General features: G+C 36.6%; 1 protein-coding gene across 2 annotated transcripts in view; it reads right to left on the reverse strand.

Moving 5' to 3' along the window:
• Window positions 1-1,155: 1,155 nt before the first annotated feature.
• Window positions 1,156-25,967, reverse strand: part of LOC115417116 (transmembrane protein 266-like) — a 66,829-nt gene continuing 42,017 nt past the window's right edge. For both annotated transcript variants that reach the window (XM_030131103.1, XM_030131105.1), the window contains exons 4-11: window positions 22,217-22,371; window positions 20,024-20,097; window positions 18,627-18,683; window positions 17,368-17,506; window positions 10,211-10,326; window positions 8,857-9,052; window positions 3,527-3,589; window positions 1,156-2,816 (exon numbers count right to left, since the gene is read on the reverse strand). In XM_030131103.1, the coding sequence (XP_029986963.1) occupies window positions 2,176-2,816; window positions 3,527-3,589; window positions 8,857-9,052; window positions 10,211-10,326; window positions 17,368-17,506; window positions 18,627-18,683; window positions 20,024-20,097; window positions 22,217-22,371 (1,441 nt within the window). In that variant the 3' untranslated portion in view covers window positions 1,156-2,175. The remainder of the gene's footprint in view (window positions 2,817-3,526; window positions 3,590-8,856; window positions 9,053-10,210; window positions 10,327-17,367; window positions 17,507-18,626; window positions 18,684-20,023; window positions 20,098-22,216; window positions 22,372-25,967) is intronic.

The raw sequence follows: 25,967 nt of genomic DNA on the forward strand, positions 1-25,967 counted from the left end.
ACAGAAACGGCTTTTTCGAGGCTTAGGAGATCGTTGAGAGATCGGGACAATTTTTGATCACAATCAATGGTCACCCGGTGATCTCCATGCTGCGTAAAGGGGACCTTTCTGTTAGTGACATCTGCAGAATAATAATGCATGTCCATAGATTAATTGCAAAATGACCTTGAAAAGTAGCCACTGCCATAGCATCAAATTCTCACTTAAACAAGCAAACTTATGATCATGGGTGTTCACTATAAGGAAATAACAGGATTAGAATTTAATTGCGTTGTGCAGAGGAGGATAAAAAGGATAAAATTCACTTATACATCGCAGAAGTAGAAATTTGCTTGCAGTTGTTGAACAAAGATGTGCTCAGGTTTTACTTGCTATATTACATTACATTACTGGTTTCAGCTCTGGGCCTTCATCTACCCGTAATGCACCTTGTACATCCCCATGAAACTGGAAATGGAAAGGATTTCACAGGAGCAAGAGCAGTGCAAAGTGCATAATGATTTTCTCTGAGTTAAGATGCAGGTTTTTGGATGAACTGAACTGGAAATAATAATGTGAGACGAAGTTTGGGATTATTAGGATATGAACCATGTAAGCGAGTCCCCAAAATCAGACAGATATATGAGAGAGTATAATGTAATAAAATCCTCCTGTCATACACCATGTGATGGCACCAATGAATTATTTAAGGTTGTAACAAACAATATTACAAAAAATGTTCTTATAGTTTAACCCAATACTTGAAGATTTGTTCCTCGCAATAGATGTAAAACTTATTAACAATTAAAACATCCTCTGGATCATTGTAAACATTTGACAAGCAACAAAATGGTACAGCGGTTTGTGTTCTGAATTAATGATATGAGGAGGTAATCAGGGGGTTGAATCTTCTCACTACGCACTTACAATGACTTGACCAATTAGCAGTTGTTGTGACAGGTCCTCCAGTCTTAATAAGCTTAAATTATTTAGATGTTTTAAACCATATGCAAATAAGAAGTCGATGCTGATGAAATAATGGTGTATTGTGCAGTGTGTAACCATGAGCCTGAGTGTCGAATTGGTCCACAGACTCGATAATGTTGTTTATCATGTCACTGCAACCAAGCAGGATCTCTAAAAATACTGAACAAGCTAAGAGTCAGTAAACCGATAGACCTTAAGGAAATACTTTTATTTTTGCTATTTTGTTTCAAATTACAACACCTGTATTTGGCAATTATGTCCTCCATATCAAGTTTACAAAAGTGTCTGTAAACATTAAAGTGCAAAGAATTTGCTTGCCATTTAGGGCACATTTCTTTTAAAGGTTCATGCTACAAGCACTCCAATCTAGTCTCATTTGACTCCACTCATTTACCTTTTCATTTCATCCACACAAAACGAAACCTAACAACTTGTCTTAAAACAAAAATACTATTCAATACATTTTCATAACGCTCCATGGTTCCAAATTAAACAAATAGGTGACAGAAAGGCAAAGGTAAAAAAAATGGCTTTTTGTATAGATAAGCCAGTCTTATGTACCCTGTGGCTTTTTTAACAAAAAAAACTGGATGATTAATGTTTAAAGTTGATAATACAAATGAAAAGAAACAAATTAACACGAAAATCCGTTATAAAACACTCATTTTATCTGCTTAATTTCCCAAAAGCAGAGAGCAGTGTCTTGGCTTGCAACACTGTTTTAGCAATAAAGTTTTTGTTCAGTATAGGCCTGAATGGTCCCTTGCTGGTTTTAATTCTTATAAAGTTCAGTGCATTTAGGACCTATTCAAAGTGAGAATTCCTGATGAAGAATGTGTCCAAGAACACATTAGAATCCCTTTACTGGGATATAATTGTCTTCATTGTGCTATATCAGGGCATTTGTTGTTTCAAAGATCCATCAAGGAGGAACAGGGGATGTTGAACAGTATGGAAAAGAGTTTTTATTGTCACTTTAACTACTGACTTCTGAACACATCAAGGTAAGGAGTATTAGTGTAAGCTGGAAGCTTAGGCTCAAGTTTCTCTGGATGGCTAAGACTGGATTTACACAGCAACAGAAAAATCCAACTGTTTAAACCTTGTGTGGTCCCTCTCACAAGCTTCCACATCAGTTCAGAAATAAGCCAAACAGTGTGGCAGTAGAAAGAGAAAAAAGCTTGCATTCTGTTTCTGTGTAAATGTAGCTTATGTATCGGGCATGTGCCCCAGAGGTGTGTCGGCTGGTCCCAGGAGCCGGTACTTCTCCTCCAGAGAGGGTTCGTTGGTGCTGCCCTGAAGGTGGATCAGAGGCTTGGTCTGCAACAACACGCAGCCCCTTCCCTGTCCTCGCCTCTCCTCCTGGTTCCTGCGGTTGAAGATGTTTATTCTGTTGTCCAGCTCCGGGCTGGCTTTTTCTGAGCCAGTGGGACTGGGAAGCTTAAGGTTGACAGGGTCCACAGCCAGGCCCTTCTGAGCGAGGCAGGAGTCCTCGGTGAGAGAGGAGAGGATCTCCTGCACCACCATGCTAGGGTCCCTGCAGGGGTCCTGGCCTGAGAAGGAGGGGGGGCAGCAGCGGTGGGCGCTGTAGCTCAGGCTGAGGTCCTGGGCTGTGCTGCTGCTGCAGTCTGTCATGGATGAACCTGGAGTGTGGCTACTCAGGCTGTGGGGGCGGGCTGTCAGGCTCCCACTGGACCGTGATATGCTGGTGGAGACGTCACTGACAGCGCTGCCTACCCGCTCCATGGCAAGCATCGGGTTGGAGTGGATGGGGTTTGGATTGGTGGGGAGGTGAACGTCAATGGCTGCGGTGGTGATCACACAGGCACCTAAACCAGACGCTCCGGCATCTTGAAAGAGATTTTGTACATTTGGAACAAGTTGGACAAAACAAATGCAAAACTGACATATGAGTTGACTTTACACTTCAGGAAGCAAATCAAATTACAAAGAAATACAATCAAGTACAGTAACGGAAAAAGGTTTTCAGACACCCTCACAAATTTTACAAAATCTCATAGATTATTATTCTACGACTTTCAAAAGGTGTGGCTGCAATTTTTTTGTTTATTATTAACAAGAAAAAAAAAATCCTGACAGTTTCAATATGTCATGCCCTGGATGTGTTTCATTATTTTACTGAAACATCCAGTTTTGACCTCAATGGAACTGAGCACATGCAGAGGGGAGCATGTGGGTTTGGAGAATGGAGCGATACTTGGCAGAGTTCAGTGATTTCAGAATGTTTCTTAATGAAATATTTCACATGCATGGAGTGTCCAAAAACTTTTTTCCACCACTGTATGTAAACTGGTTATGCTACTGATGGTGGTAAGAGCTGAAAGATTTACACAGCCAAGAATTCCTTATTTAGCTGCATGTATTATAAATTGTAATACATTCATTATGTTATAATTGTCAAATCTACTATTGCAACAAAGACATACAATTACGTACAAAGCTAAGCCATTAATTTATTCCATAATCTGTGACACACCACCCTCTTTATATACCTAAAATATATATAGGCCAGAAAGTATCATTGTTTGGGGTTACTTACCACTACTTGCTTCACTGTAGTACTGGCTGATGTAGTTGTTCATGTCGTCACGTACAACTGGATCTGAGACAGAAAGAAAGAGGATAAACCAAGACATTTGACACATTAACTATTCATACAAACATTGTCTCAATTCTATTAATATTTGGTTGAACTAACTTCAAAAAGTATAATGTACAGTATATAATGAACTGCAATTTCTGCAATAAAACTCATATTACTTGTCATCTCATTTTGACATATGACATATTATGGGAAATACATTACATACAAATATAATACATTAAAATAACTACATAAAAATCTATTTCTATATAAATGAGCTGCATTATGACTTCCCTCCCTTTTCAGCAGTGGCATCTTTTCAGTTTCATCAGGTCAAAAACATAAAACAATCGATAAAATTGACATTATATCGACATTCTTATCATAATATATCTATCTCCCCACTATCTGGTTAAAAACCCCGAGCAGTTCTTGATTTTTAGTAATTAATTTAATGCTATTAATCTCTAATTCATCATGTTCACCTCATAAATCAAGAATAAAATAATAAAACAACAATCTATGAAAAGACCTACTATTGCACAATATCTGTTCTATTATTTATCATGTAACAATTTATTTTTGAATGACTACCATTGCATTGTCCCATACACATAATAATCATGTTGTAACTGCAGTATCACTATTATATTTTAACTGTATGATATTGTCCTCAACTAAATTCTTTAATAAATGGCAATCTTTTTTAGATTACTTTCAATCTTTACAAACACTGCCTTCAGATTGATCTCTCACACCTCCACCCTACTCTATTTTATTATTGTTTAGGTATTGTTTTTTGTCGTAATTTGTTCTGTCTACCAATTATTGTCACATTTGATACATCTAGGTAATGTCTAATATTTAAAAGTAAACACAGATATCTACAAGCTATGACTTTATTTATTTATTTATTTATTTTATTTATTTATTTTTTTATTCTCTTCTATTTCCATTAGCTTAGTTAATATTCTTGTACACCACAGATTTGATACTGCTTGTATTTATTTGATTTTCTACTGCTCAGAGACTGTTATGATGTTCTTGTTTCTGCAGTAGCCCCTTCTCGGAGGGCCTTGGGGTTGGATTGGGCATGGGGAAAAATGATATAAAAGGCAATGTATAATGAATGCACTGTAATTCTGCTCCTTTGTATGTACTGTTACATTGCTCATAAAAAGATAAATTTAAAAAAAAGGATGATATTGGATTACACATAATTTAACATTAAATAAAATATCTAAAATAGTATTTTGACACTAATTGTTTTTAATAAAAATTAAGAATGCAAGTTGTAATTAAAATGAGATTAAACTAAGGAGACACTCATAATATATACTGTGTGTACAGTAACTGTAATTGAATTTTGCACCATTTGGTCTGTAGCTACTTCGGTCCATTTCAGTGTTAACAGCGCAGACCAGTCCAAATGGAAAATATCTCCTATGTTTACAACATAATATTGACAGAAATGACTTCTGCCTCAGGCCACAGGTGCTTTATAAGAAAGTAGCAGGGATCACGCTCTGCATTAGCTGCACCCTGGTGCACCAGGAATAAACTGGGACAGGCGCAGGGTGGGGTTGGTTTCAGGGATAAGATAGAGGGGGGGGGGGTTAAGAGAGAGTGGGAGCTCTTTGTTTAGGCAGCAGTCCCTCCAGATAAGCAGGCCTCAGTGTGCGTGGTGAATGGCTGTGATCCGCCGTGCTCTTCTGCTCGCTTGATTGGTCTTGAGCTCACTGTCCGCTGCTTGAGTGCGAACCCAGAGTACCCTGAGTGCTAGCCTCTGTCCCCAGGGACGTGCTGCAGACTCTGATGGGTAATTTCATTTATTTTTCAGTCTAAAATATTAATCCCTGAGCCACCCCTGGAGAGGAAGCATTGCACTCACTAAAACAAGACTGAGACAATCACTCCACAATTAATAACACATGAGTCTTAGGGAAAAAAGAAAGGCCTGTCCAGCATACGTAAAAGGGTCTCCTATTTTCTGTGTGGCAGTCAACTCACTGGGTTATCATCTGTCTGTGGAAAAGGAGAGGTGAAATGCTGGGGTCTTCTCAGTTCACAGCTGAACTCTTTTAAGGTTTAGGTGTTAGTACTTTACACAGCATGAAGTGACATAAGATGACAAGAAGAAGGGTAACGTCTACAGCTGAGCAGAGTCAGAATTAGACGTATTTTACCGATAGGGAATTATTCATAAACTGCACAAGTAGGCCAATAATAATACTAATAATATGACAAAATATTAAGTCAGTGTAAATGTTTATACTGACTTAAACTAGGAAACAATGGAGAATGTGATCAAACTAAAAGAAGCTGAAGTTGATAACCTTTTTCATTATTTGGATCCATATTATTAAAATCATGTCACTTGGCAATCTGAACTAACAGAGCGAATATACATTGAAGTGAATTGTTTATGACAGTGAAAATGGATTCATCATGAACTCCTGACCTCAAAAAAGCAGAGCAATTTTATATACTATAAATACTCTTTATCCTATTTTAGAGGAAATTCCACCCGCTCATTGATTAGTAATGACTGTCTCTGGTTGTTTTATTAAACTAACATGGTTTCTTACTTCAAGGTAGTGAAACGTCAGTCTCCAGAGACATTCATTCCTATAAAGGCCCCTTCCTTCAATAAAAGTTTTGGATTGTTTGACGTTACACAGCAGGTGAGTGTGAGACACGTCCACAGGGACATTGTGTGCAAAATGGACAAATACAAATAAGCTTGACTTGAGTTGACCTGACTTGATTTGAGCCTGTGGCCTAAGTGCTCATCCCAGTGACCATGTTTCTGCAAAAAGCTCCACTTTTTTTCCCAGAGCCAGATTTCCCACTATGCCCTTGGGGTAAAATTGTGGTCACTGTGCCTCCTGGAGCCCTATTGTGGTTTGCAGGTGAAGGGGAACAGATGTTGACAGGAGCCCACTCTCTCCTAACAAGGCCCAATGCACAGAGCACTCTGTACCTGAAATAGCACAAGTGGCCTGTGCTGCTGGCCGGCCTCACCATACCGGGGGCAGTAAGAGAGACAGTTTAGGCACGGCAGACGCCCATTCTGGCTGACGTCGTGTTGGAGAACATGCTTGTTTACTCCAGGATTCACCAGATCCTAAAAGCTTTTTTGCCCTCACATTGATCCCAGAGCACCTGCGGTCAGATGGGCATTGTGTGTGAGCGTGGAGATGCTAAGAGCCTGGCCCCGAAGATGCTCCAGGGCTACTGCTCCAGATTAACTCTACACTGCTCTGGCATCCAGTTCACCTGATGTCACACCATTAGGTACTGTTTGTTTCACAAAATTATGTACATACTTTATGCTGCCCCTCTCTCCTGGTTTGTCACTTTGCTTTCTCAAGCAAACACAGCACCTGGCATGTTGTGTATAAGCTACATCTTCAATGCCACAAGCAAGTTTATCTGAATTCATGATAACCAAAAAGCATATTGACCACTACTTTTAAAATGTATTTCACTACAGATTACAGATGCCTTTAAATGAACCATATGTGCACTGTTGCCTACACAGTAAAAAACAGAGTGTCAATTTAACTCTTAGAGAATTGAATTTACCTCTGTTTCAGATAACATTTGGTCCCACTCAAAATTAGAGTACAGATTTACTCCATGGCCAGTGTCAAATTTTCAGAATTAATTCTACTCTATTCAGAGTCAAAATTAGCAATGAAATGTGTAAAAATATTTAACACTGGTATTTTCACACTCTTAAGATTATGATTACACGTTATACAGCTTTTTTTTTTTTTTTTTACACCAAATTTAGTTTTAAAATGACTGTAATGTTTTAATATTTATTTCCCAGCAGTATTATCTTTTTTATCAATTTGCACCCTGTGATTAGATGGAACAAAAGCAGAATTGCATAGGTCCCCTAATGGGGACTCTGAAGGGTATAAGTTTTCTCTACAAGTCATTCACCCCGGGATAGGGTTTATTTTTATAAAAACAAAGTCCCCTCCACCCTAATTCAATTACAGCTTCACACTGACAGTCAGGTAATGTATTGTTCCGCCTACAGATTTGACTAATGGTGTCACATTACTAAAAAAAAAAACAAAAAAAACATATAGCATAAAAAAGCCAATAAACATTGTAAAACAGACACATTAACCTAAATAAACATTAACGCAAACCCCCCCGTGAATCTTGAACCCCTGCACATAAAATAGAACACAATGAGTAAAATGTCCAGTACCCACAATGCAATGTGGCAGACTGGCACAAATCATCATTCTGTAGAGTTGAATTTTACACTGCATCTGTGCAGAACTTTACACTGACTTTTAACTCTACTGTTAGAGCTGGTTTACTCTCCATAAAGCTATAAAACACTATCTAGGTTAAAATAGCTTGACTCTGAAGTATTGACACTGCAAATTTTACTGTGTATAAAGGTGGAATTAAATATTTTTTACCTCTTATCATGAAATGTTTGAGACAATGTGATTTATTCTTGATAAATAAAGTGTAACTGGGACTCAGTAAGTTATCATTGCATTATTACTCATATGCAGAAATAGGAATAAAATAGAGGAATGTATCGGAAACCAAAATTATTCCAACTTTATGGCATTTATATTTTGTTAGATCCTTCAAAATGAATAATGTATTTAAAACACTTGGGATCACATTAAGGCTGTCTTACATTTTTATTGTATGCAACAGTGGTGGTTCATATGATACTGCTACTTATGTCCACTGAACCCTGGAGTCTCTCACAATGATTTTAACACCTGCTGTAGAGATGCAATCTCTGTACAGAAACACAAAAGCAGATGTTTCATCTGGCAAAAAAGACAAACACACTATTTTTCCTGACCTTTTACCTTTCATTGAGTTAGAGTGAAAATATAGATGGAAATAAATCTATGTGAATTTGTAGCTCATTGGTATAACTTTTTTGCTTAGGAAGTGAGTTCCATTTTTTATCCTGTTTCAATAAGAAGGCCACCAGAAAAGATAGTTTTTACCTTCTGTCCTTTTCAACTTGCTATACTGCATGTACAGCGTGTACAGGGATTTATGGGAAATTAGTGTTGCCATTTTTATATTTTTCAGAGTAAATAGCGCACATTTAAAAATAATGTACTAAAGAATATAACTGCATTCTGATCACCATCTGTTTAAAAAGTGACTGTAACAACATGCAGATACTTATTCTTATTCTAAACACTGTATATGATTAACAGCAGATTATTAGATGTTGACTGTAGTGGTTGATGAGACCCCCTTTAGTAACTCTACTGTACCTGTGGTGGGATGGGGGTCTCTGGGGTTTCTCTGGACGCCCTCATCATCAGACTCCCCGGGAGTCAGCCCTTCTACAACCTGAAAATTCCTGCCCTGTTTGCCCCAGACGTGGTGGATCTGCATGGCTGCTTCACGCTCTGCTGCAAGGTCCAAGTCCTGTTGGGCCAGATGTGCCCTCAGCTGCCTGATCTCAAACTGGAAAAGGATGACGATGCACACGTGTGTGTAGAGAAACAGAGAAAATGGAGGTTGGGGGTGTGTATGAAGAAGAAAAGGGGTTTCCAAAAAGACAGGTGAGTTGGTCAGGGATAGAAATGAATGACAGAAAAGTGACATCAGGGAGGAAAATACAGAGAAGAAAGGATGGGCAGACAAGTTTAAAAAAATGAGGTGAAGGTGAGATTATGCAAATGCAAGGAGTGAGAAAGCGGTAAAGACAGAAAAGTAGTGTTAATAAATTTCAATACAACACACCGATAGTTATGTGATTTTCTACATAGCTAAAGTCAAATGAAGTACACAGACTATCATACCACTGAGACACAAACAAAAAACATGTTTCATTAAAGTAAAACTACAACATCTTTCATCATTTTTTGACTTGAAAAAAAAAGACAGAAAAAGCAAATACTGTAACAGCCTTTTTCGCATATTTTCTAGAGTATCTTTAATGCCAGTCTTATCTCAGCAAAAAACCTCTAATTCTTTACTGTATCTTTAATGAGATTTAAAGACCTCATAAGATATGTATAAGACCTTAAGAGGACTTTAAAAGTCACATTTCTACACTTAAAGGTGAGTCAAAGTTTATGTCTATATTGACACTTAAACTGTCATTTTTTTCCCCATGTATGATCATACTGGATCTGTTTGTGGTGCACTGCTGCCCCCTTCTGGTGGTAAAAGAGCTGACAGTTTATTAAGTGGTAGGTATTGTCAAAAGTGGTCTGGAATTGTTTCTAAATTTTGCACTGAAATCAATCTTGAACTCTTACTTTATTTATGTTGACCTTTTATTGTACATAAAAAGATATGATATTTTATTTATTTATAGTGTATGTTTTTGGTTGTTGTGTCTTTATTTGGAATTATGTCTGCTGCTGTCTTGGCCAGGTGGATCTCAATGTAGATTTTATCAAAGAAAAAATTCCTATATGACAGCAAAAAGCTTTAGAATTAAAAAGAAATTCTGTAACTTCTAACATGAGCCTACAGTTTCTATACAATGTACATACTGTATATTGCAGATGTTTTAAGTCCAGTTGTGTCAGTCTTTTCTTTCTGTTATCTTTCAGGCTAATTTAGTGGATAACTGTGACGTAAACATGTCAGCCATGTTGGCGGTGTACTCACAGCCTGTTCCTGGCAGATCTGAGTGAGACGCTCCAGCTGCTCCTCTCTCACAGCTTTCGTTTTCTCACACTGCTGGATCTCCAGCTCCATCTCTACTTTGACTTGAAGCACATAAGCTAATATGGAAGAAGAAGGATAAAGAGAAGAAGGATTTTACAAACAAAGACCTTACAGACTGCTGTGTCAACGAATGGTTTACTAAGACTATTGGTGCATCAGGGTCAGAAGTTAGTGTCAACATTATTCCATATACATGTGTCTGTGAATAGCTTAAATTGAAGGAAGGACAAATGTAGCTTACATAGCTAACCTGCAATGAAATGCAGATAAATGACAAACTTAAACTCAAACATAAGGCCTGTGAGCCAAAACCTGCCCGCTAAAGGCTCCAAACCGGCCCTTAACGTGTAAAATGTCAAGGATGTCACACTTCAATCAGCAAAATAATATAAGATAGGTTAAGATAAGATAAGATATTCCTTTATTTGTCCCACAAGGGAATATTCCAGATTTACAACAGCAAGAGTGGAGTACAACAAAGCACACAAGAGCAAAAAGAGCAAAAATCAAAAATAAAGACAAACCAAAAAAAGCTATAAATCCTGCCACAGGTTGGATGGGGGAGATACTCACATGTATACCTAACTACACATATCTACATACATAATTATATATATATAGACATTGTACAGATAATACATATGAGTACAGTTTATTGCACATATCATAATAACTTACAAATAATTCTTTCATTCATTCATTTTCTGAACCCACTTTATCCTCACTAGGGTCACGGGGGTCGCTTGGAGCCTATCCCAGCTACATAGGGGCGAAGGCGGGGTACACCCTGGACATGTCACCAGTTCATCGCAGGGCTGAACATATAGAGACAAACAATCCCTCTCACCCTCACACCTATGGGCAATTTAGATTAACCAATTAACCTATTAGTGCATGTCTTTGGATGGTAGGAGGAAGCCGGAGTACCTGGAGAGAACCCACGCAGACACGGGGAGAACATGCAAACTCCACACAGAAAGGTCCCACCCCCCGTCGACTGATGTTGGAATCAAACCCAGGACCTTCTTGTTGTGAGGCACGAGTGCTAACCACTGCACCACAACACAAATAATTACAATTCCAAATTTATCTTTCACAAATAATGTGAATAACCTGAACAAATCTGAATAACCTGAAATGTCTTAAGAGGAATAAGTGGAATTTTAACAATACTATGCCTGTTATTAAATGTTTTGTACCTTTGCAGATCCACTGTGATGTGTAAATTGTAATGCACATGTGTCAATGATAAGCTGAATAATGGTTATTCACATATGTTGTTATTTACATATATATATAGATATAGATGTAAACATTTTCATAATGCAATTCTATGTTTTGAACTGTTATTATTTTACTGATCTGACCCACTTGAGACAATAATGGGGTATATGTGACCCCTGTACTAAGAAGGGTTTAACACTCCTGATTTACATAAATGTCAGATAGGAGCAGATCCATGTTTTTATTGCTTCATTTTTCATCTTTGTCACTTTTACATTTTGGTATTTCTGATATGTTCATTGTATGTTTTAAATGTTTTAAATCCATAGTTGCATCTTATTTTACCTCCAGCTGCTCTTGTTTTTAAGTAGACTTCTCTGGGTTTTTTTATACTTTAATTTTATATAAAAATTTTACATTATACAGAAATAAGTCAAAATAAGCATATATAAGTATAAGATTATACAGGTTCAAGGATTTCTTATCTATTTTTCCCAATATTTTTTTACATTTGTCAGTAGTGAGTCTTATGAGAAGGTCAGCTTTTCCATGTCATAAATTTCTTTCACAACAGTTGTCCAGTCCAGAAGTGTTGGGGATCTTCACACATCCATTTTCAAGTTATGGCTTTTTTTAGCCCCTACTAATAATAGTAACGAAAGATATTGGTCAGATTTCCTCATCTCGTGTGGTAGGTTACCCAAGTAACTCATGATAAAATCAAATGGTAAGTCCATTCCTATTGTTATGGAAAAATAATACTCTACTAATTCGTCTTCAATAAAGAGGGATAAGTTCAAGCGATCAGTGTCAAAGAAATCACTTTATTTGGAGCTCCATAGAAAGAGATATCACTCAGACAAAAGACTGAGACGGTCTGAACCCAAAAATACAAATCACAATGTAGTCTTCTGTCTCCCATGAGAAAATTATGATGTGTAGAAAGTGTTTTGGCTAGTGTCAGGAACTTAGAGATAAGACCCCTGTGAGAGATCTTCTCTATGCTACTCAGGTGTTGGCCTGGCCTTCTACTCTGGACACAACACAGAAGAAGTCACACTATCTGAAATAAAGTTAGAAGCCTATATGATATATGAAATACATGAATATATATATATATATGCATATAAGTAATTTTGCCATTGCACTATTATATTGTTGATTTCCTTTAGCACCAAAGACCAGCAGGGTACAATCTTAACACAGTCCCAGCTCGAATTCTTACACTGTTTACTTTTGACATAAGGTGTAACAAAAAAAAAAAAAAAAAAAACGTACAATGTTTTTCCATATAAATTCCCTCCAGTAGTCATTGCAGTTTTTCGTATACTTGACAACTCATCTGTAGATATTATTACTTCAGCTTCTTTTTCTCATATTACTTTAATATATGTTGTAGAAAGGTTTTTCCATTTTTGTAAACATAGGTAAACTCTTGATATTTTTTTTTTTTTTTTTTTTTTTTTTTTTTTACATGAATCAATAAGAATTTTAACCAGACTGACTTCTCTGTTCTTAATTCATCATTGTCACTTTTACTTTTTGGTATTTCTGATATGTCTGTTGTATGTTTCAAATGTTTTGTGTTTCGTCTGGGCTATATTGTAAATGAGGTTGCTTCCTCAAAATATCTCCGAGTTTAAATAAAGGTTATGATTATAATGATGATGATGATTGCTGAATGATAGAATTTTAACCGACATATAAGGACATGCAGCAATAGCTCCGCTGAACTGTTGCCAGATACAGGGTTTTCTAATCAATCATTTATTCAGTCAGTTATCAATTGCAATTCCTGGTAAATTAAAGTGAGTATAATGTACAAAAGAAGTTACATTTTAACTGATGTATCTCTCACTGAAGGTTTTGCTCTGCTACTAACTGCACCTTTAACAATCTGTCAGCATGTTTTATTTATACATGACACACTTTCGGGGGTAGGTGTACCTAAAAAAAAAAAAATCAAAGATACAGGGAGTAAATTTGGATACCTGTTGTCACCACAGATGGCAGACAATCAGTCTTCCCACCTCTATGTCATCACATTGTACGTCAGCTACATGAGATCACACATGGCAGCGCTGTCATAGGTACGAAGGTGTAAGATTCACAGTAAACGCACCACTTCTGTTCATCTGTGTTGCTGTTGGTGTTGTGATTGTGGGCCTTTCTGTGATTTTATATGCTTAAATACCAACACAAACATCCATCACCACATGCTGCTTGCACCTATTTTTAGACTTGTTTGCATACAGGCATCAAAAAAAGGGGGGACATCAGATGGGGTCAGTGTGGTGAGAATCTAAACAAGCGTGAAAAGCAAAGAATATGAAACTACTGTAAAAACTGAGTACAGTTTGTGTCTCCAAACATGTGCGTTTTTGCCTGTATCACTTTCACAACTCAAAGATCTTTGTTAAAACCAAAATGCTGGACCATGTGATGAGTCATTGTCAAGGTGAAGACTTGGGTTTTAGTTCAATAAGTACATACAAACCCTCATGTCAAGGTCCAGAACATCACATAACATCACAGCAACTTCACTCTCTCTGCTCACTAATTAACTTAATTTTTTACTTTTAACAAGGTTACATTTAGAAAAATATGTTAAATTAATTTGCGTCAGTGTGACACACCAGCCTACAAAGTTTAGCGTTTCTGCTCTCTAGTACTATTGTTGTTTTTGTCCTTTATGCGTGAGTATTCTTACACTTTGTTGTATTTGTTGTCACATGACCTACATAAGTAGTATCACATAACACACTGAGGTTTTAAAATTGAGTGTGTCTTTTGTGTTACACCCTAACAAAGACTCCATGTAGTGGAAACGTGTTGGTATTGGTGTCCTTTAAAGTAATAGAGGGCTTCTATTTTTGTGCCTTGAACTTGAATTTATGCACTACTTCCTTCTTGAACATTAGTGATTGTTTTGTTGTGTAACAATCCTTTTTACCCTTTTGTTTTTCATGCATTCTGGACCCTGTCTTGATGAACACTGGATTACTTTATATACAGAGAGCTTTAAGAAACACCTCAAAACCCTCCTGTTCAAAAAGGCTTTTTAGTCTCCCACCTGACCCAGGACCACCACAGACTGATTACACTCTATGTATTCATCATAACGTACTCCATGTGTCATCCCCCCCCCAGTCTCTCTATATCTCTATCGCTCTCTCTTTTCTCCTCCTTTACTCTCTCTCTCTCTCTTTAACCCCAACTGGTCAAGGCAGACAGCCATCCTTCAGGAGTCTGGGTCTGCTCGAGGTTTCTGCTGTTAAAGGGAAGTTTTTCCTCGCCACTGTCACCAATCACAAGTGTTTGCTCCTGAAGGATTCTGTTGGGTCTCTGTAAACTTAATTTGATTCTGATTTGAATTGATAAAGCACTTTGTGACTCTGTCTGTGAAAAGTGCTCTATAAATAAAATTTACTTTACTTACTTACTTACTTTACTTACTTATACACAGACATTTTGTGTTTTTTGATCTGATGAAGCAGCTAAAACCTCTGTTTTTTATTATTATTCATACCTTTTGTTGTTATAACTCTCTGAAGCAGAGTCATCTGAGGCAACAACTAACGTGATGTCAACACATGTGAATTAGACTTAGACTTAGACATACTTTATTTGTCATTAAGATTTGCATCAAAATAAAATTGCGATGGCTCAGTACACAACAGGAACAATGAGTCTTTATATAACAGGATAAATACACATTTTAAAAATAAAAATAGAAAAACTTGAATAAAAGATAAATAAGGATAAATATCTAAATATATTCCAAAATATTAACACATTGTCACATTAGTGTATTTATCACCAACTTTAATCAAAAACGGCTTTGATGGATTCAGTTAAATTAAATTGTATTCATATCGTTAATCACAATATACATTTTACAAATTAAGGACGACATCTTATATTATTATCATTATTATAATACAGACAAAAAGACACTAAACCCTATGAGAGGAAGCACTTAGCGACAGTGGGTGGAAAAACTCCCTTTAGAAATTATTAACTCACTTGACAATTAATTTCTATCAATTTTTGATTTAAAATCTTTATCATGGTTGTTTATCAGCTCACACACATTTTCATCACCTCCGTTTTTATCCACCCCTCATGGATTCACACACTTTTTGTTGAAACAGCTATTTTCAACATTTTTGAACGATTGATATTTCCCACGATAAAAAAAAAAAAAAAAATCTCCCATTTCTTTCATTTCTTACCTCTCCAGCCGTTCACTCCTTTGTATTCTCTATCCCACAGCACTGACACAAACATTGCCACTTCATATGTCACGCTAATTCTGTGAGAGACTCAATCTCTCTCCTACGATCACAGAGCTGGTCCCTCAGCTGTACATTTATTGGACCGAGTGTGATTTTTTCTCTGAGGTGTGTCGCTGCCTGCCTAACAAGGAAACTCAATCACTCACAAATATCAAACCCAACAGGTCGAGGTGTGCAGAAGGAAAATCAAGAGTTCATGCTCTGGAAACCGACACAGCAGCTGCATGTTAAGAGGTTCGCTTCTCTGAGGAAATGTGCTTCTGTTGAAGTGTTTCACCAGAGTAAATCAATGCTGTGGAAAGCTCTGCTGCATTTCTGAAATGATTAATCAGTCTTTGTGGTGTGTAACCAATAGTTCAATATATCTGATCCATTCAAACAACTTACTCAAATTTAATTACATGTAAGACACCAGTTTGTTTTCATTTCATTGATTGTATATTGATATTTTAAAGCTATTACAGTACTTACATATTATTTTAAAGCAAATAATATATTATTTAGATATTCTTGTTGTTAACATACATCATTAGTTTATCACCACTTTTGTTAATTGCATTTTATTTTTTAGTGTGTTAATTTTATTATGTCCAACAGCGTGTAAATCTTGATATTATTTAAATGGTGGCTTCATGTATTTGAATTTATACCTATATTTATGCAAAATAAATGAATAAAGTCAACTAGACCCAAGAGCCTGTAGATAAAATTCCACTTAAATACCCAAATATCAAAAGTAGATGTAAAAAAAAAAAAAAAAAAAAGCCAAATAAATAAATGTAAAATTGAAGGGGATTAGGAGAATCTGAGTGTAAAAATAAAATAAAGTATTCATTATTATGCATTCATCGGCATATATTCACTTGAAAATCCATTAATGACCATGGTGTTCTCATTATATTAGAATGAGATGTTTACATCAGCAGAGGAGTTACAGTGCCATGTTTCTTAAAGTGCCTCACTGTCATCTACTATGTTTGAGTGTGAACAAATGTTAACGTTCTTTTAACTAAAAAACCCAGAATGAACGAAACAAACACTATTTCTATGGAGATGTGTTTTTAAGCGGATGTGAGGGGAGCATTTAGATGGTTGTAATCTGCGACTTAACCACTGGATGTCACTAAATATTACACACTGAGTCATTAAGAGCTGTATGTATGGCTCACTGGGGTTGTTCCACTCTAAACAGTCCTTTCACTCTGTCACCAAACACAAACACACTGTCCACATAGTTGTGGTGCGTTTGTGTGTGGCTGATCCTGTATGCAGTCAGGGGCCCTTGGTGAGGGTGACCTCCCAACAGATATCGAACTGGTCTGCATTAGCATAAAGGAGAACAACCACTATATTCATTATGGCCTCTCTGAATCTACTTAACCAGGTCCTTACAATCAATACAAGTTAGAGTAGCAGCAATTTACTCTGAGGGATGATCAATAGCTATATTGCTCGGAATAGTAAATAATTTGTATAATCATGGAGAGAATGGGGTCCTTTAGCTCATTCAAAGCCAGGTGATATTTATGCATCTGTGGACCATGTTGAGCAGGGACACGCCCGTGACAGACTCACCGTCGATGATCCTCTTCACCCTCCAGATGCGGAGCGTGATGATGAGGCTGATGGCGTCCCAGGGGCTGCTGGGCCCGTTGGCCACTGTCGAGGCCACCATGGGAGCCAGGGACAGAACAATGACAGCGCCATCAAACACCTGAAGAAGACAAACACACATGTACATAAAAAAACCTTTAGTAATACACCAACAGGCCCACGCTGGAAAACCTCGTAGTTCAGATTTACACCAAAAGCTTTTATACATGTCCAGTAAATTGTTGAAAATGTTAGAGAATGTTAGAGAATTCCACGCTTTCCACTGTTGATGTTAAGTGGGTTGGGGTTTATCCAAAAATGTTTATTGCATTAAATTTGTGCATCCATAAAAACCTACATCTTATCAATCAGGTCTTAAGGATTTCATTTATTAACAATTAGCACATATGTCTATAACCTGCAGATACATGGTGAGATGTGTTCTGCTTTACGGTTCATTAATTTCTTCATATTTGGGTATTTAAATTATATAATGTCTTATTCTTCAACATATTCAATATGCTCTATACCAAATATTAAACATATTCTACAAGTACTAGGCTATTTCCAAACTAACTTACAAAGCAAGAAACTTCTTATATAGTCACGGAAAAACTTATTACACCATCAAAAGTAATCAAAAACAATGGTTATGCAAACAAGTACTAACTCCTGTGTGCATCATGTGACTAAAACAGACAGAAAAGTAAACATGGAATGCCTGAAAGCACTGTTTTTGTCAGTACAATGCCATAGATATTGATGGAAGAACTGAAGTGATTTTGGTTATTTTCAAGAAAACCATGGAAAATGGCTAGATATCAGCTCTGAAATTAAACTCTTTTGAGCTATTTTTGTTGTTATCATTATATTTGTCAAAACAAACGTACCTTTAGTTGTACCAGGCATTAAAATGAACAAGAAATTGAAGAAAACAAGGGTGGTCTAATAATTTTTTCCTGCAACTGTATATGAGTTATGATCTAAATGAGATCTTGTTGTTGTACCACTTTATAAGGACCTGTTACAACTGGTCAGAGCCTGTTAAGAGTCTAATTCATGTGCAGGCTCATTCCTGAGCATCAATAACTAGTAATTAGGAAGTTATGATGAAAAACTAAGGTGTAGAAGATGGTCAAGCAGAATACCTTAGAGTCGATATAGAGCTAATACAAACAACTAGTTAATCATGAATATTTGTGTGTTAATATAAAACATTTCATCACAATCCCAGTACTAACCTCTACTTTGTTCTCTATGTAGTCCCAGATACCAAGCACTACAATCCTGAAGACAGTCTAAGAGAACCAGGAGATAAACGAAAGCATTAAAATAGATAGGTTACAGAGTATGTCAACACATAAAAAGCTCTTCTGATATTTTCAGTCTTTTCAGTCGTCATCACATCCAACAGTGATTGTCAAAATGAATGAGAGTATACTATTTTTAAAGATTTAGACATTATAAAACCCTAAGTTTTCTAATAACAATTCAACAACGCCATTTCTGCAGCCAGAAGAAATTATGTTGTATGCAACAGCACAATTTAGTTCCTGAACAATCACACAAACATTATAAAGAGGGCAGATCACAGTTTAGGAAAGCATTTGGTGTTAAATTACTTTTTTCTTTTTCTTTTTTTTTTTTTTTTTAACAAGCTATTTTTGTATGTGTGGCAAATGACTGAACTGATTTTGATCTGTGACCTACAAAAGGATGGCACGACACCTGCAATCTGATCACCTGTCAAACTCTACATTGTGTTGTGCCAGTGTCGTCAGCTGTGGGAGCCTGTGTCGAGCACGGCCGATGATTTACACTCCAATTAGCATAGAGTGCCAGGTACAAGTTGTCCCACTAATCCATCATATAGAGCACATGTCCGACAACAGTGCCGGTGTCAAGTGAAAGGAGCTGTGGACCCGCCCACATGTTGGATCCTGCCTTCTGATTGGTTCATCGGGACAGACTGCATCTATTTAACACCGCTCCCAGATGACTCTTCTTCTATGATGTCAGTGGGCGAGGTGTTTGGATGGATCATATCACTGCAACCCCATCCCCACCGCTCATTAAGCTCAACTTTAATTATTGCTCTTACTGGCTCACTGGTAATTAATGTTTGGTTTAGGGCATTGGGGCTAAGGCTGTCAGGGTAATTGGTTTGCACTGATGTACACGCCTGTGGGCCAAACTCTCCCCTCTCTATTTTGTTTTTCACAATTTCCAGACTGATGATAAGGCATTTTTTAAAAATCAAACAATAGCTCAAAATGTATTGAAAACAATTACAATTGTGGCTAAAATGATGGATGTTTTAGTATCCTACCAGCCTCTAGGTGGTATTTTTGTTGAGCTAAAGTCAATCCTGACTCACCAAATGAACAATAAGGAAAACTGAATGGCAGACAACTAATCTAATCCCCTAAAGCATGCACCTGTTTTGCATTTCTAGATAGGGAATAATCTACCGTTACGAAAAGTTTAGTTCTGCATAATTTAATAAAGTAAATTAAATTAAAAGTTAATGTGAAATATCAGAGACTAAGTACTAAAAAAAACCTAAGTGTGGCATGTGAATAAATGTTTTTATCAACTATATATCATGAGATTATGGACTTAGAAAGACATGTTTTACCTCTGAAAAGAAGAGGGACAAAATGATAAGGCTGATCCAGTGGATAATGCTGGCAAATTGGAAAGCGTTGGAAACTGTTGAGAGAAAAAATGGGACACATTTAACATTAATATTAACATTTAATAAGAAATATTAAAGTCCTTCAAGCTGTTTCTCTTAAAAGTAATACCATGTTTTAAATCACCTGTGCGTTAAATGTAGGTCTCTGTTATTTAGTGTGACAGTATTTTCTTAATCAATAATACACAGAAGCTCCTGTGTCTTCTTTTCATTATTATTTTTAGTTCTTCCCATATTTCACAGCCCAGCCATTAGTCCACATCACCAACCTGTATCTATCCATGTCCTAGTTCACTGTTCCCTCTGTGCAGCTTCTCATTCACTCCCCACCTTATTGCCCATTCCTCTATTTGTCTTACAGGACCAACAGGGGATGAAGCGGTAGATTACAATATGTCTAAAGTGACGAGCGTCCTGCAGTCCCTTCAGCGACACTCTGGTCTCATCTAAGCTGGACGGAGGCCAGTAATCGATGGGGACGTGTTCCTGCTGCCACCGACTAGAGACTTGCTTCATTATCGCGTCTCTCCATCACTCTCCATCGCAACCATTAACCATCCAGCAGCCCCAGCTCCTCTGTGAGACTGGCAGGACTACACACAGTGGTGATGGATGGAGTGGACATTACATGTATACATGGGACTGTGTGACATAATTAAAGGTAGAATGCTAATGCTGGAAAGGACAGAATTCAAAGTCACACCCAAGGAGTGTGTTTGGAGTGTTATTATTAGTAATAAATTAATATTATGTGGCTTGTAAAATAGTAAATACATTTTATTGATATGCAGACATCTTCTGATTTTAGATTCCAGTATCCTTCCTCACACAGAAATAACCACAGCTGACCCTTCTCAAGTGGAAGGAGCTCTTAATTATATCTTATTATGTTAAGTGAATATAGACTAAAACAGGGAGAAAGAATTTTGCACAGACTGTCTTAACCCATAAAGACCCAAACCTCCACCAGTAACAAAAAACTTCTACAGATACACTACCAGTCAAAAGTTTGGACTCACCTTGTCATTTAAATGACATGAGATGGACCACAGATGGTCACCAAGTGCTCAGTATCACTGGGAACTCCTTCAAGACTTTTGGAAAACATTTCAGGTGACTACCTCATGAAGCTCACCGAGAGAATGCCAAGAATGTGCAAAGCAGTAATAAAAGCAAAATGTGGCTATTTAGAAGAATCTAAAATATAAAACATGCTTTGAGTTGTGTCACACTTTTTTTAACTACATAATATCGTATGTGTTCATTCATAGTTTTGATGCCTTCAGTGAGAACCTACAATGTAAATAGTCATGAAAATAAAGAAAAACCAGGTGAGTCCAAACTTTTGACTGGTAGTGTATAAACAGTTTAATACCTGTTGATCCACTAATCCTATCAATACATGTAAATAACTGGTGTAAAATGCAGTTTTTCGTCTTTTCATGGTCATCAAATATGACCCTTTTGGACGTTCAGAAGCTTCGTAGTTACCGTGAAAACACCATCATCTACAACACTGATTCACCAGTAAAACCCATGGAGTTGGATCAATGACAGTAGATTGACACACTTGTATTTACATTCAGTTAGCAATATATTTGCTGAAAAAGTCACTTTTAAAAAATTTTTTCTGTGTTAATATAATTAACTTTGAATTTATTTTGCATTTTCATGAACATCTTCATGATATGTGAATTAAATATAGGAAAATGCATGATTTCCACCCAAAAAAAGCAAAATACAGAGGATGATATTATTTTAAAAATTGGTGATAAATCAGTTAAGAAAGGTTAAAAATAGAGAAAAATTAATTTGGGAACTGCCACAAAAGTAGCACTGGGTCTTTATGGGTTAATGTGACCATGTCTGCAGGTAGGTCACAGTGCAGGAACAGCATCAGTGGAGTTAAAAAGGGTGTACTTTAATACCCAAGGACAGTACAGTTTAGCTCCCCAATGCTCCTGAATGTTGCACTAGATGCCTCCCAGGTGTTTTATGAACGTCACACGGTGTAGTGCTGAAAAAGAATATGCACGCTCAGCAATCCCTTCCTTGATAAAAAGTGAAAAAAAAAAAACCTAAAAAACTAAAGGTTAAAAAGTAAAAATATAAGCAGCCATGCAGAGTATTTACATTGTAGGAGTTTGGTGTCTATGAGCAGCTCCAGAGACAGGAAAAGCACCACCAAGATGACACAGGCCACCAGGACACAGTTGAAACCGGCGCTGAGCAGACAGACCTGCCACAGGGCCACGCGACGACCACAGCACGGCTTCAGCCAGTTGGACCTGAAAACAGTAAACGCAAAAACTGAACTGATATATGTAAGTGCATTATTATCAAAACTTAATGAGTTTGAGGTACAGAAGTGACAGATATGAAAAGAAATGTAAGCTTACGTTATTCTTTAACTTTAAACACCTAAACATTGTTGGAGACTAAAAGCATTTACTGATCTGAACTGTTTAATAACTTTATAACCACTGAATCTGTCAATGCAGTTAAATACTCAGGCAAAATGTAGTTTGTCAGCATTTCAGCAGCATCAGGTATGACCCTTTTGGACGTTCAGAGGCCCCATAGTGAACGTGGAAATACTGTCATCATCTACATGTATTTAATAATAAAAACCCATGTAGTCTGACAAAAGACACTGTGTAAACACTTGTTTTTAGGTCACTTTTTCTCCAGTTTTTTCTGTGTTGACTTATGAACATCAACATTTATTATAAAAAAGTTATGTTATTTATCGTGCCATCAATCAATTGGAATAACTGCCACCTGAACATACGTAAATTGAATGTAAATCATCTTTCAAGCATCACCTGAGAAGGCACTACTTAACCCACAGAGACCCAAACTGTTTTTACTTTAGTTTATTAATTCAGTTACATTGTATTTTTAATTTGTTATTCTTTTTTTTTATTTTATTTTTTCTCTGTGTATTGTTCATTTCTGGGGAGGTATTCATATAAGCCTTTTTTGGCTTCTAACCTCTCCTGCACAATGATGTTACTTGTTTGAATGTTGTTGTTTTTTTAATTTTCTCTTGCACTTTTATGATGTTCAGAATTTAAAAAAATAAATAAATAAAAATAAACAGTCACCAGAGACACAAACCATCTACCGATATCAACTGTTTAACACCTGTTGATCCACTAATCCTATCAATACATGTAAATAATTGGTGTAAAATACAGTTTGTCATCTTTTCATGCTCATCAGATATGACCCATTTGGACGTTCAGAGGCTCCATAGTTACCATGGAAACACTGTCATCTTCTACAACATCGATTCACCACTAAAACCCATGGAGTTGGATCAATGACAGCGGATGGAGACACATGTTTTTACATTCAGTTAGCAATATCTTTGCTGAAAAAGTAATTTTTCTTCATTTTTCTCTGTTTTGATACAATTAACTTTGAATTTACTGAGTTTTCATGACCATCTACATGATCTGTGAATTAAATATAAGAAAATACATGATTTACACCAAAAAATTCAAAATACAGAGGATGATATTTATAAATAAATGGTGATAAATCACTTAAGAAAGGTAGAAATAGAGAAAAATTCATTTGGAAACTACCACAGAAGTAGCAATGGGTCTTTAGGGGTTAAATATCTGAGCAAGTACTGTATGAAAGGGAGTGTATGTTATTTTCTTTAATGGATGCAACTCATGAATGCAATAACTAATCTCATATTTTTCTGATGATGTTTAATGTTTTTAATTATGTTTATAATGGTTATTGCTTTTAGATCTGCATTGTTGATAATACGAATTGTGATTGTCATGTATATTATGTATTGTTATGTTCTGTGTTCTGTATTGTCCTACTGTGTGGACCCCTGGAAGATTAGCTTGTCACCTTAGTGGGAGCTAATGGGGATCCTTTTAAGCATTAAACATTAAACACAGTCAGTGAATTTAATATAATAAAATACCTGATTTTAACAGAAGGATGCTACATGCAGATGATATTACTATACATGGTGAAAAAAACAAAAAAAAATTCATTTGGAAGTTACCACAAAAATAGTTCTAGGCCTTTCAGCGTTAAAATATCAATTTCATGTGCATATTAAAATGTTTCAGTACCAGGCCTACTGTAATTTTCAGTGCATTACAGAGCAAACTAAGCAAATAAACTAACTGGGCTGCGCTAAATGACATATTGCTGCACAAAACTTGTAGATTTACAGTGCAGAGCGTGAGAATTGTGTCCCTATTAACTGTGAGTGCCCTTTTCATTAACACCATAACATTGCAAACACAGTAACAATCCACCTACAAAAAACATGGTCCAACCACAAACAACTGAAAATGACAGTTCAGAGCAATGATTAAAACCCTGGAGTATTTTAGTTCCATTTGTAGTGTTTGAAGCCTATTTCTAAAAGTGTTTAAGGTTATAGCATCTACACTTACTTTGAAGTTTTGTTTTTACTACACTGAAGGTTGTACAGTTAAAAAAATGACATCCGCTCTGCAGCTGTGTAATGCATAAAGATAATTTCATATATTTTTGTATATTAAATCATCATTTTGTCAGTGTAGTGTATATGAGTTAAAGCCTTCATTATACACATGATGGAAGTCATTATTTTGTTTTTTGTTTTTTTTTTACTCCTACTACTTTGACAGTAGAGTAAAACTCACAAACCCATCAAATTTGCCAATGCCAAAGAAACTAATATATTGTGAAACTATTGTAACCTTAAAAGTACATGATAGAAAATGTTGGTAATATTTTAACCAGTGTGCTCAGATCTGGATCTATTTATGATCCCTGACATGACCAACAGAGGGTAGTACTTTACACTCATGAGAAGTGAAGGCTCCTAAATAAAGTTGGGTGGTGACGGCCTGAGTGTGGTCAGAGAAGGCACTGAAAGAGAAAGGGACAGTGAAGCTCTGTGAACTAGTGACCACGAGCTGAATGTGTGACTGGAATATCGATGGAGTCCTTTTACACGGCTATGAAGGGAGTCACTGTAGAGGGTTAGAAGGAGGGCATTCACCGTCTGACCTTAGATAGAAGCAAGTGATCAAGAAAAAAACTCATGAAATCCATGTGATATAAAAAAAAATAATAATAATAATCTGGCACTTTTCTCTATTTTGACTGAAACATCAACCTAGTCATCTTCTAGATCATTCACCAACTAAGCTCACTATTCAAAACAAAGTGGTTTATCATTTTGAAGACTTCACAACCCACACATCTACTGTTAGAATCTAATCAATATACGCTTTCTCTATTTAGCAAGATAATTCAAAGCTATTTTAAAAGAGTGGTCTAGTCGTACAGACCAGCTACTACGATGGCTGACAGAGGAAGCTGAGCGAGACAATGCCTCTCACCAGCTCTCCAGCTGGAGTGGAAAGTTGGCTCTGCCCACTACCTTTCCCTTCTCCCCATGCACTGGCATGAAGGAGACAGACGTTGGCAGAGCATTTCTCTCCTCTGATCATGTCTTCATTCTTTGGCGTGGTGCTAAAATGAGCTGCAACGGTGGCAAAATGGCTTCATTTTCACTCTGGTTATAAAAAGGATTATACTGCCCTGATCACTGAGGAAATTTAACAAATACTGGTTTTAACATTAGGGATGAAAACACATTACATGACGTACAAAACAGAAAGAAGTGATCTATGCAGTTATGCATTTTTTAATAGGGTGATAGAAGTTAAAAATCCTCGACATGCCAGAATCAAACAAATCAATCCAACATGATCATATGTTTGCTTCACATTTAGCCACATCGCCAATATTGCGTTATCTTTTAGCAATTCTTTGAGCTGCTTCAGCTCTAAAAGGCCAAATAAAACAAATGTGATGCATGAAAGCAAAGTCTATCAGCTGGATCCCAGTA

This window comes from Sphaeramia orbicularis, chromosome 3 (assembly GCF_902148855.1).
Source record: "Sphaeramia orbicularis chromosome 3, fSphaOr1.1, whole genome shotgun sequence".
NCBI classification, from domain to species: Eukaryota; Metazoa; Chordata; class Actinopteri; order Kurtiformes; family Apogonidae; genus Sphaeramia; species Sphaeramia orbicularis.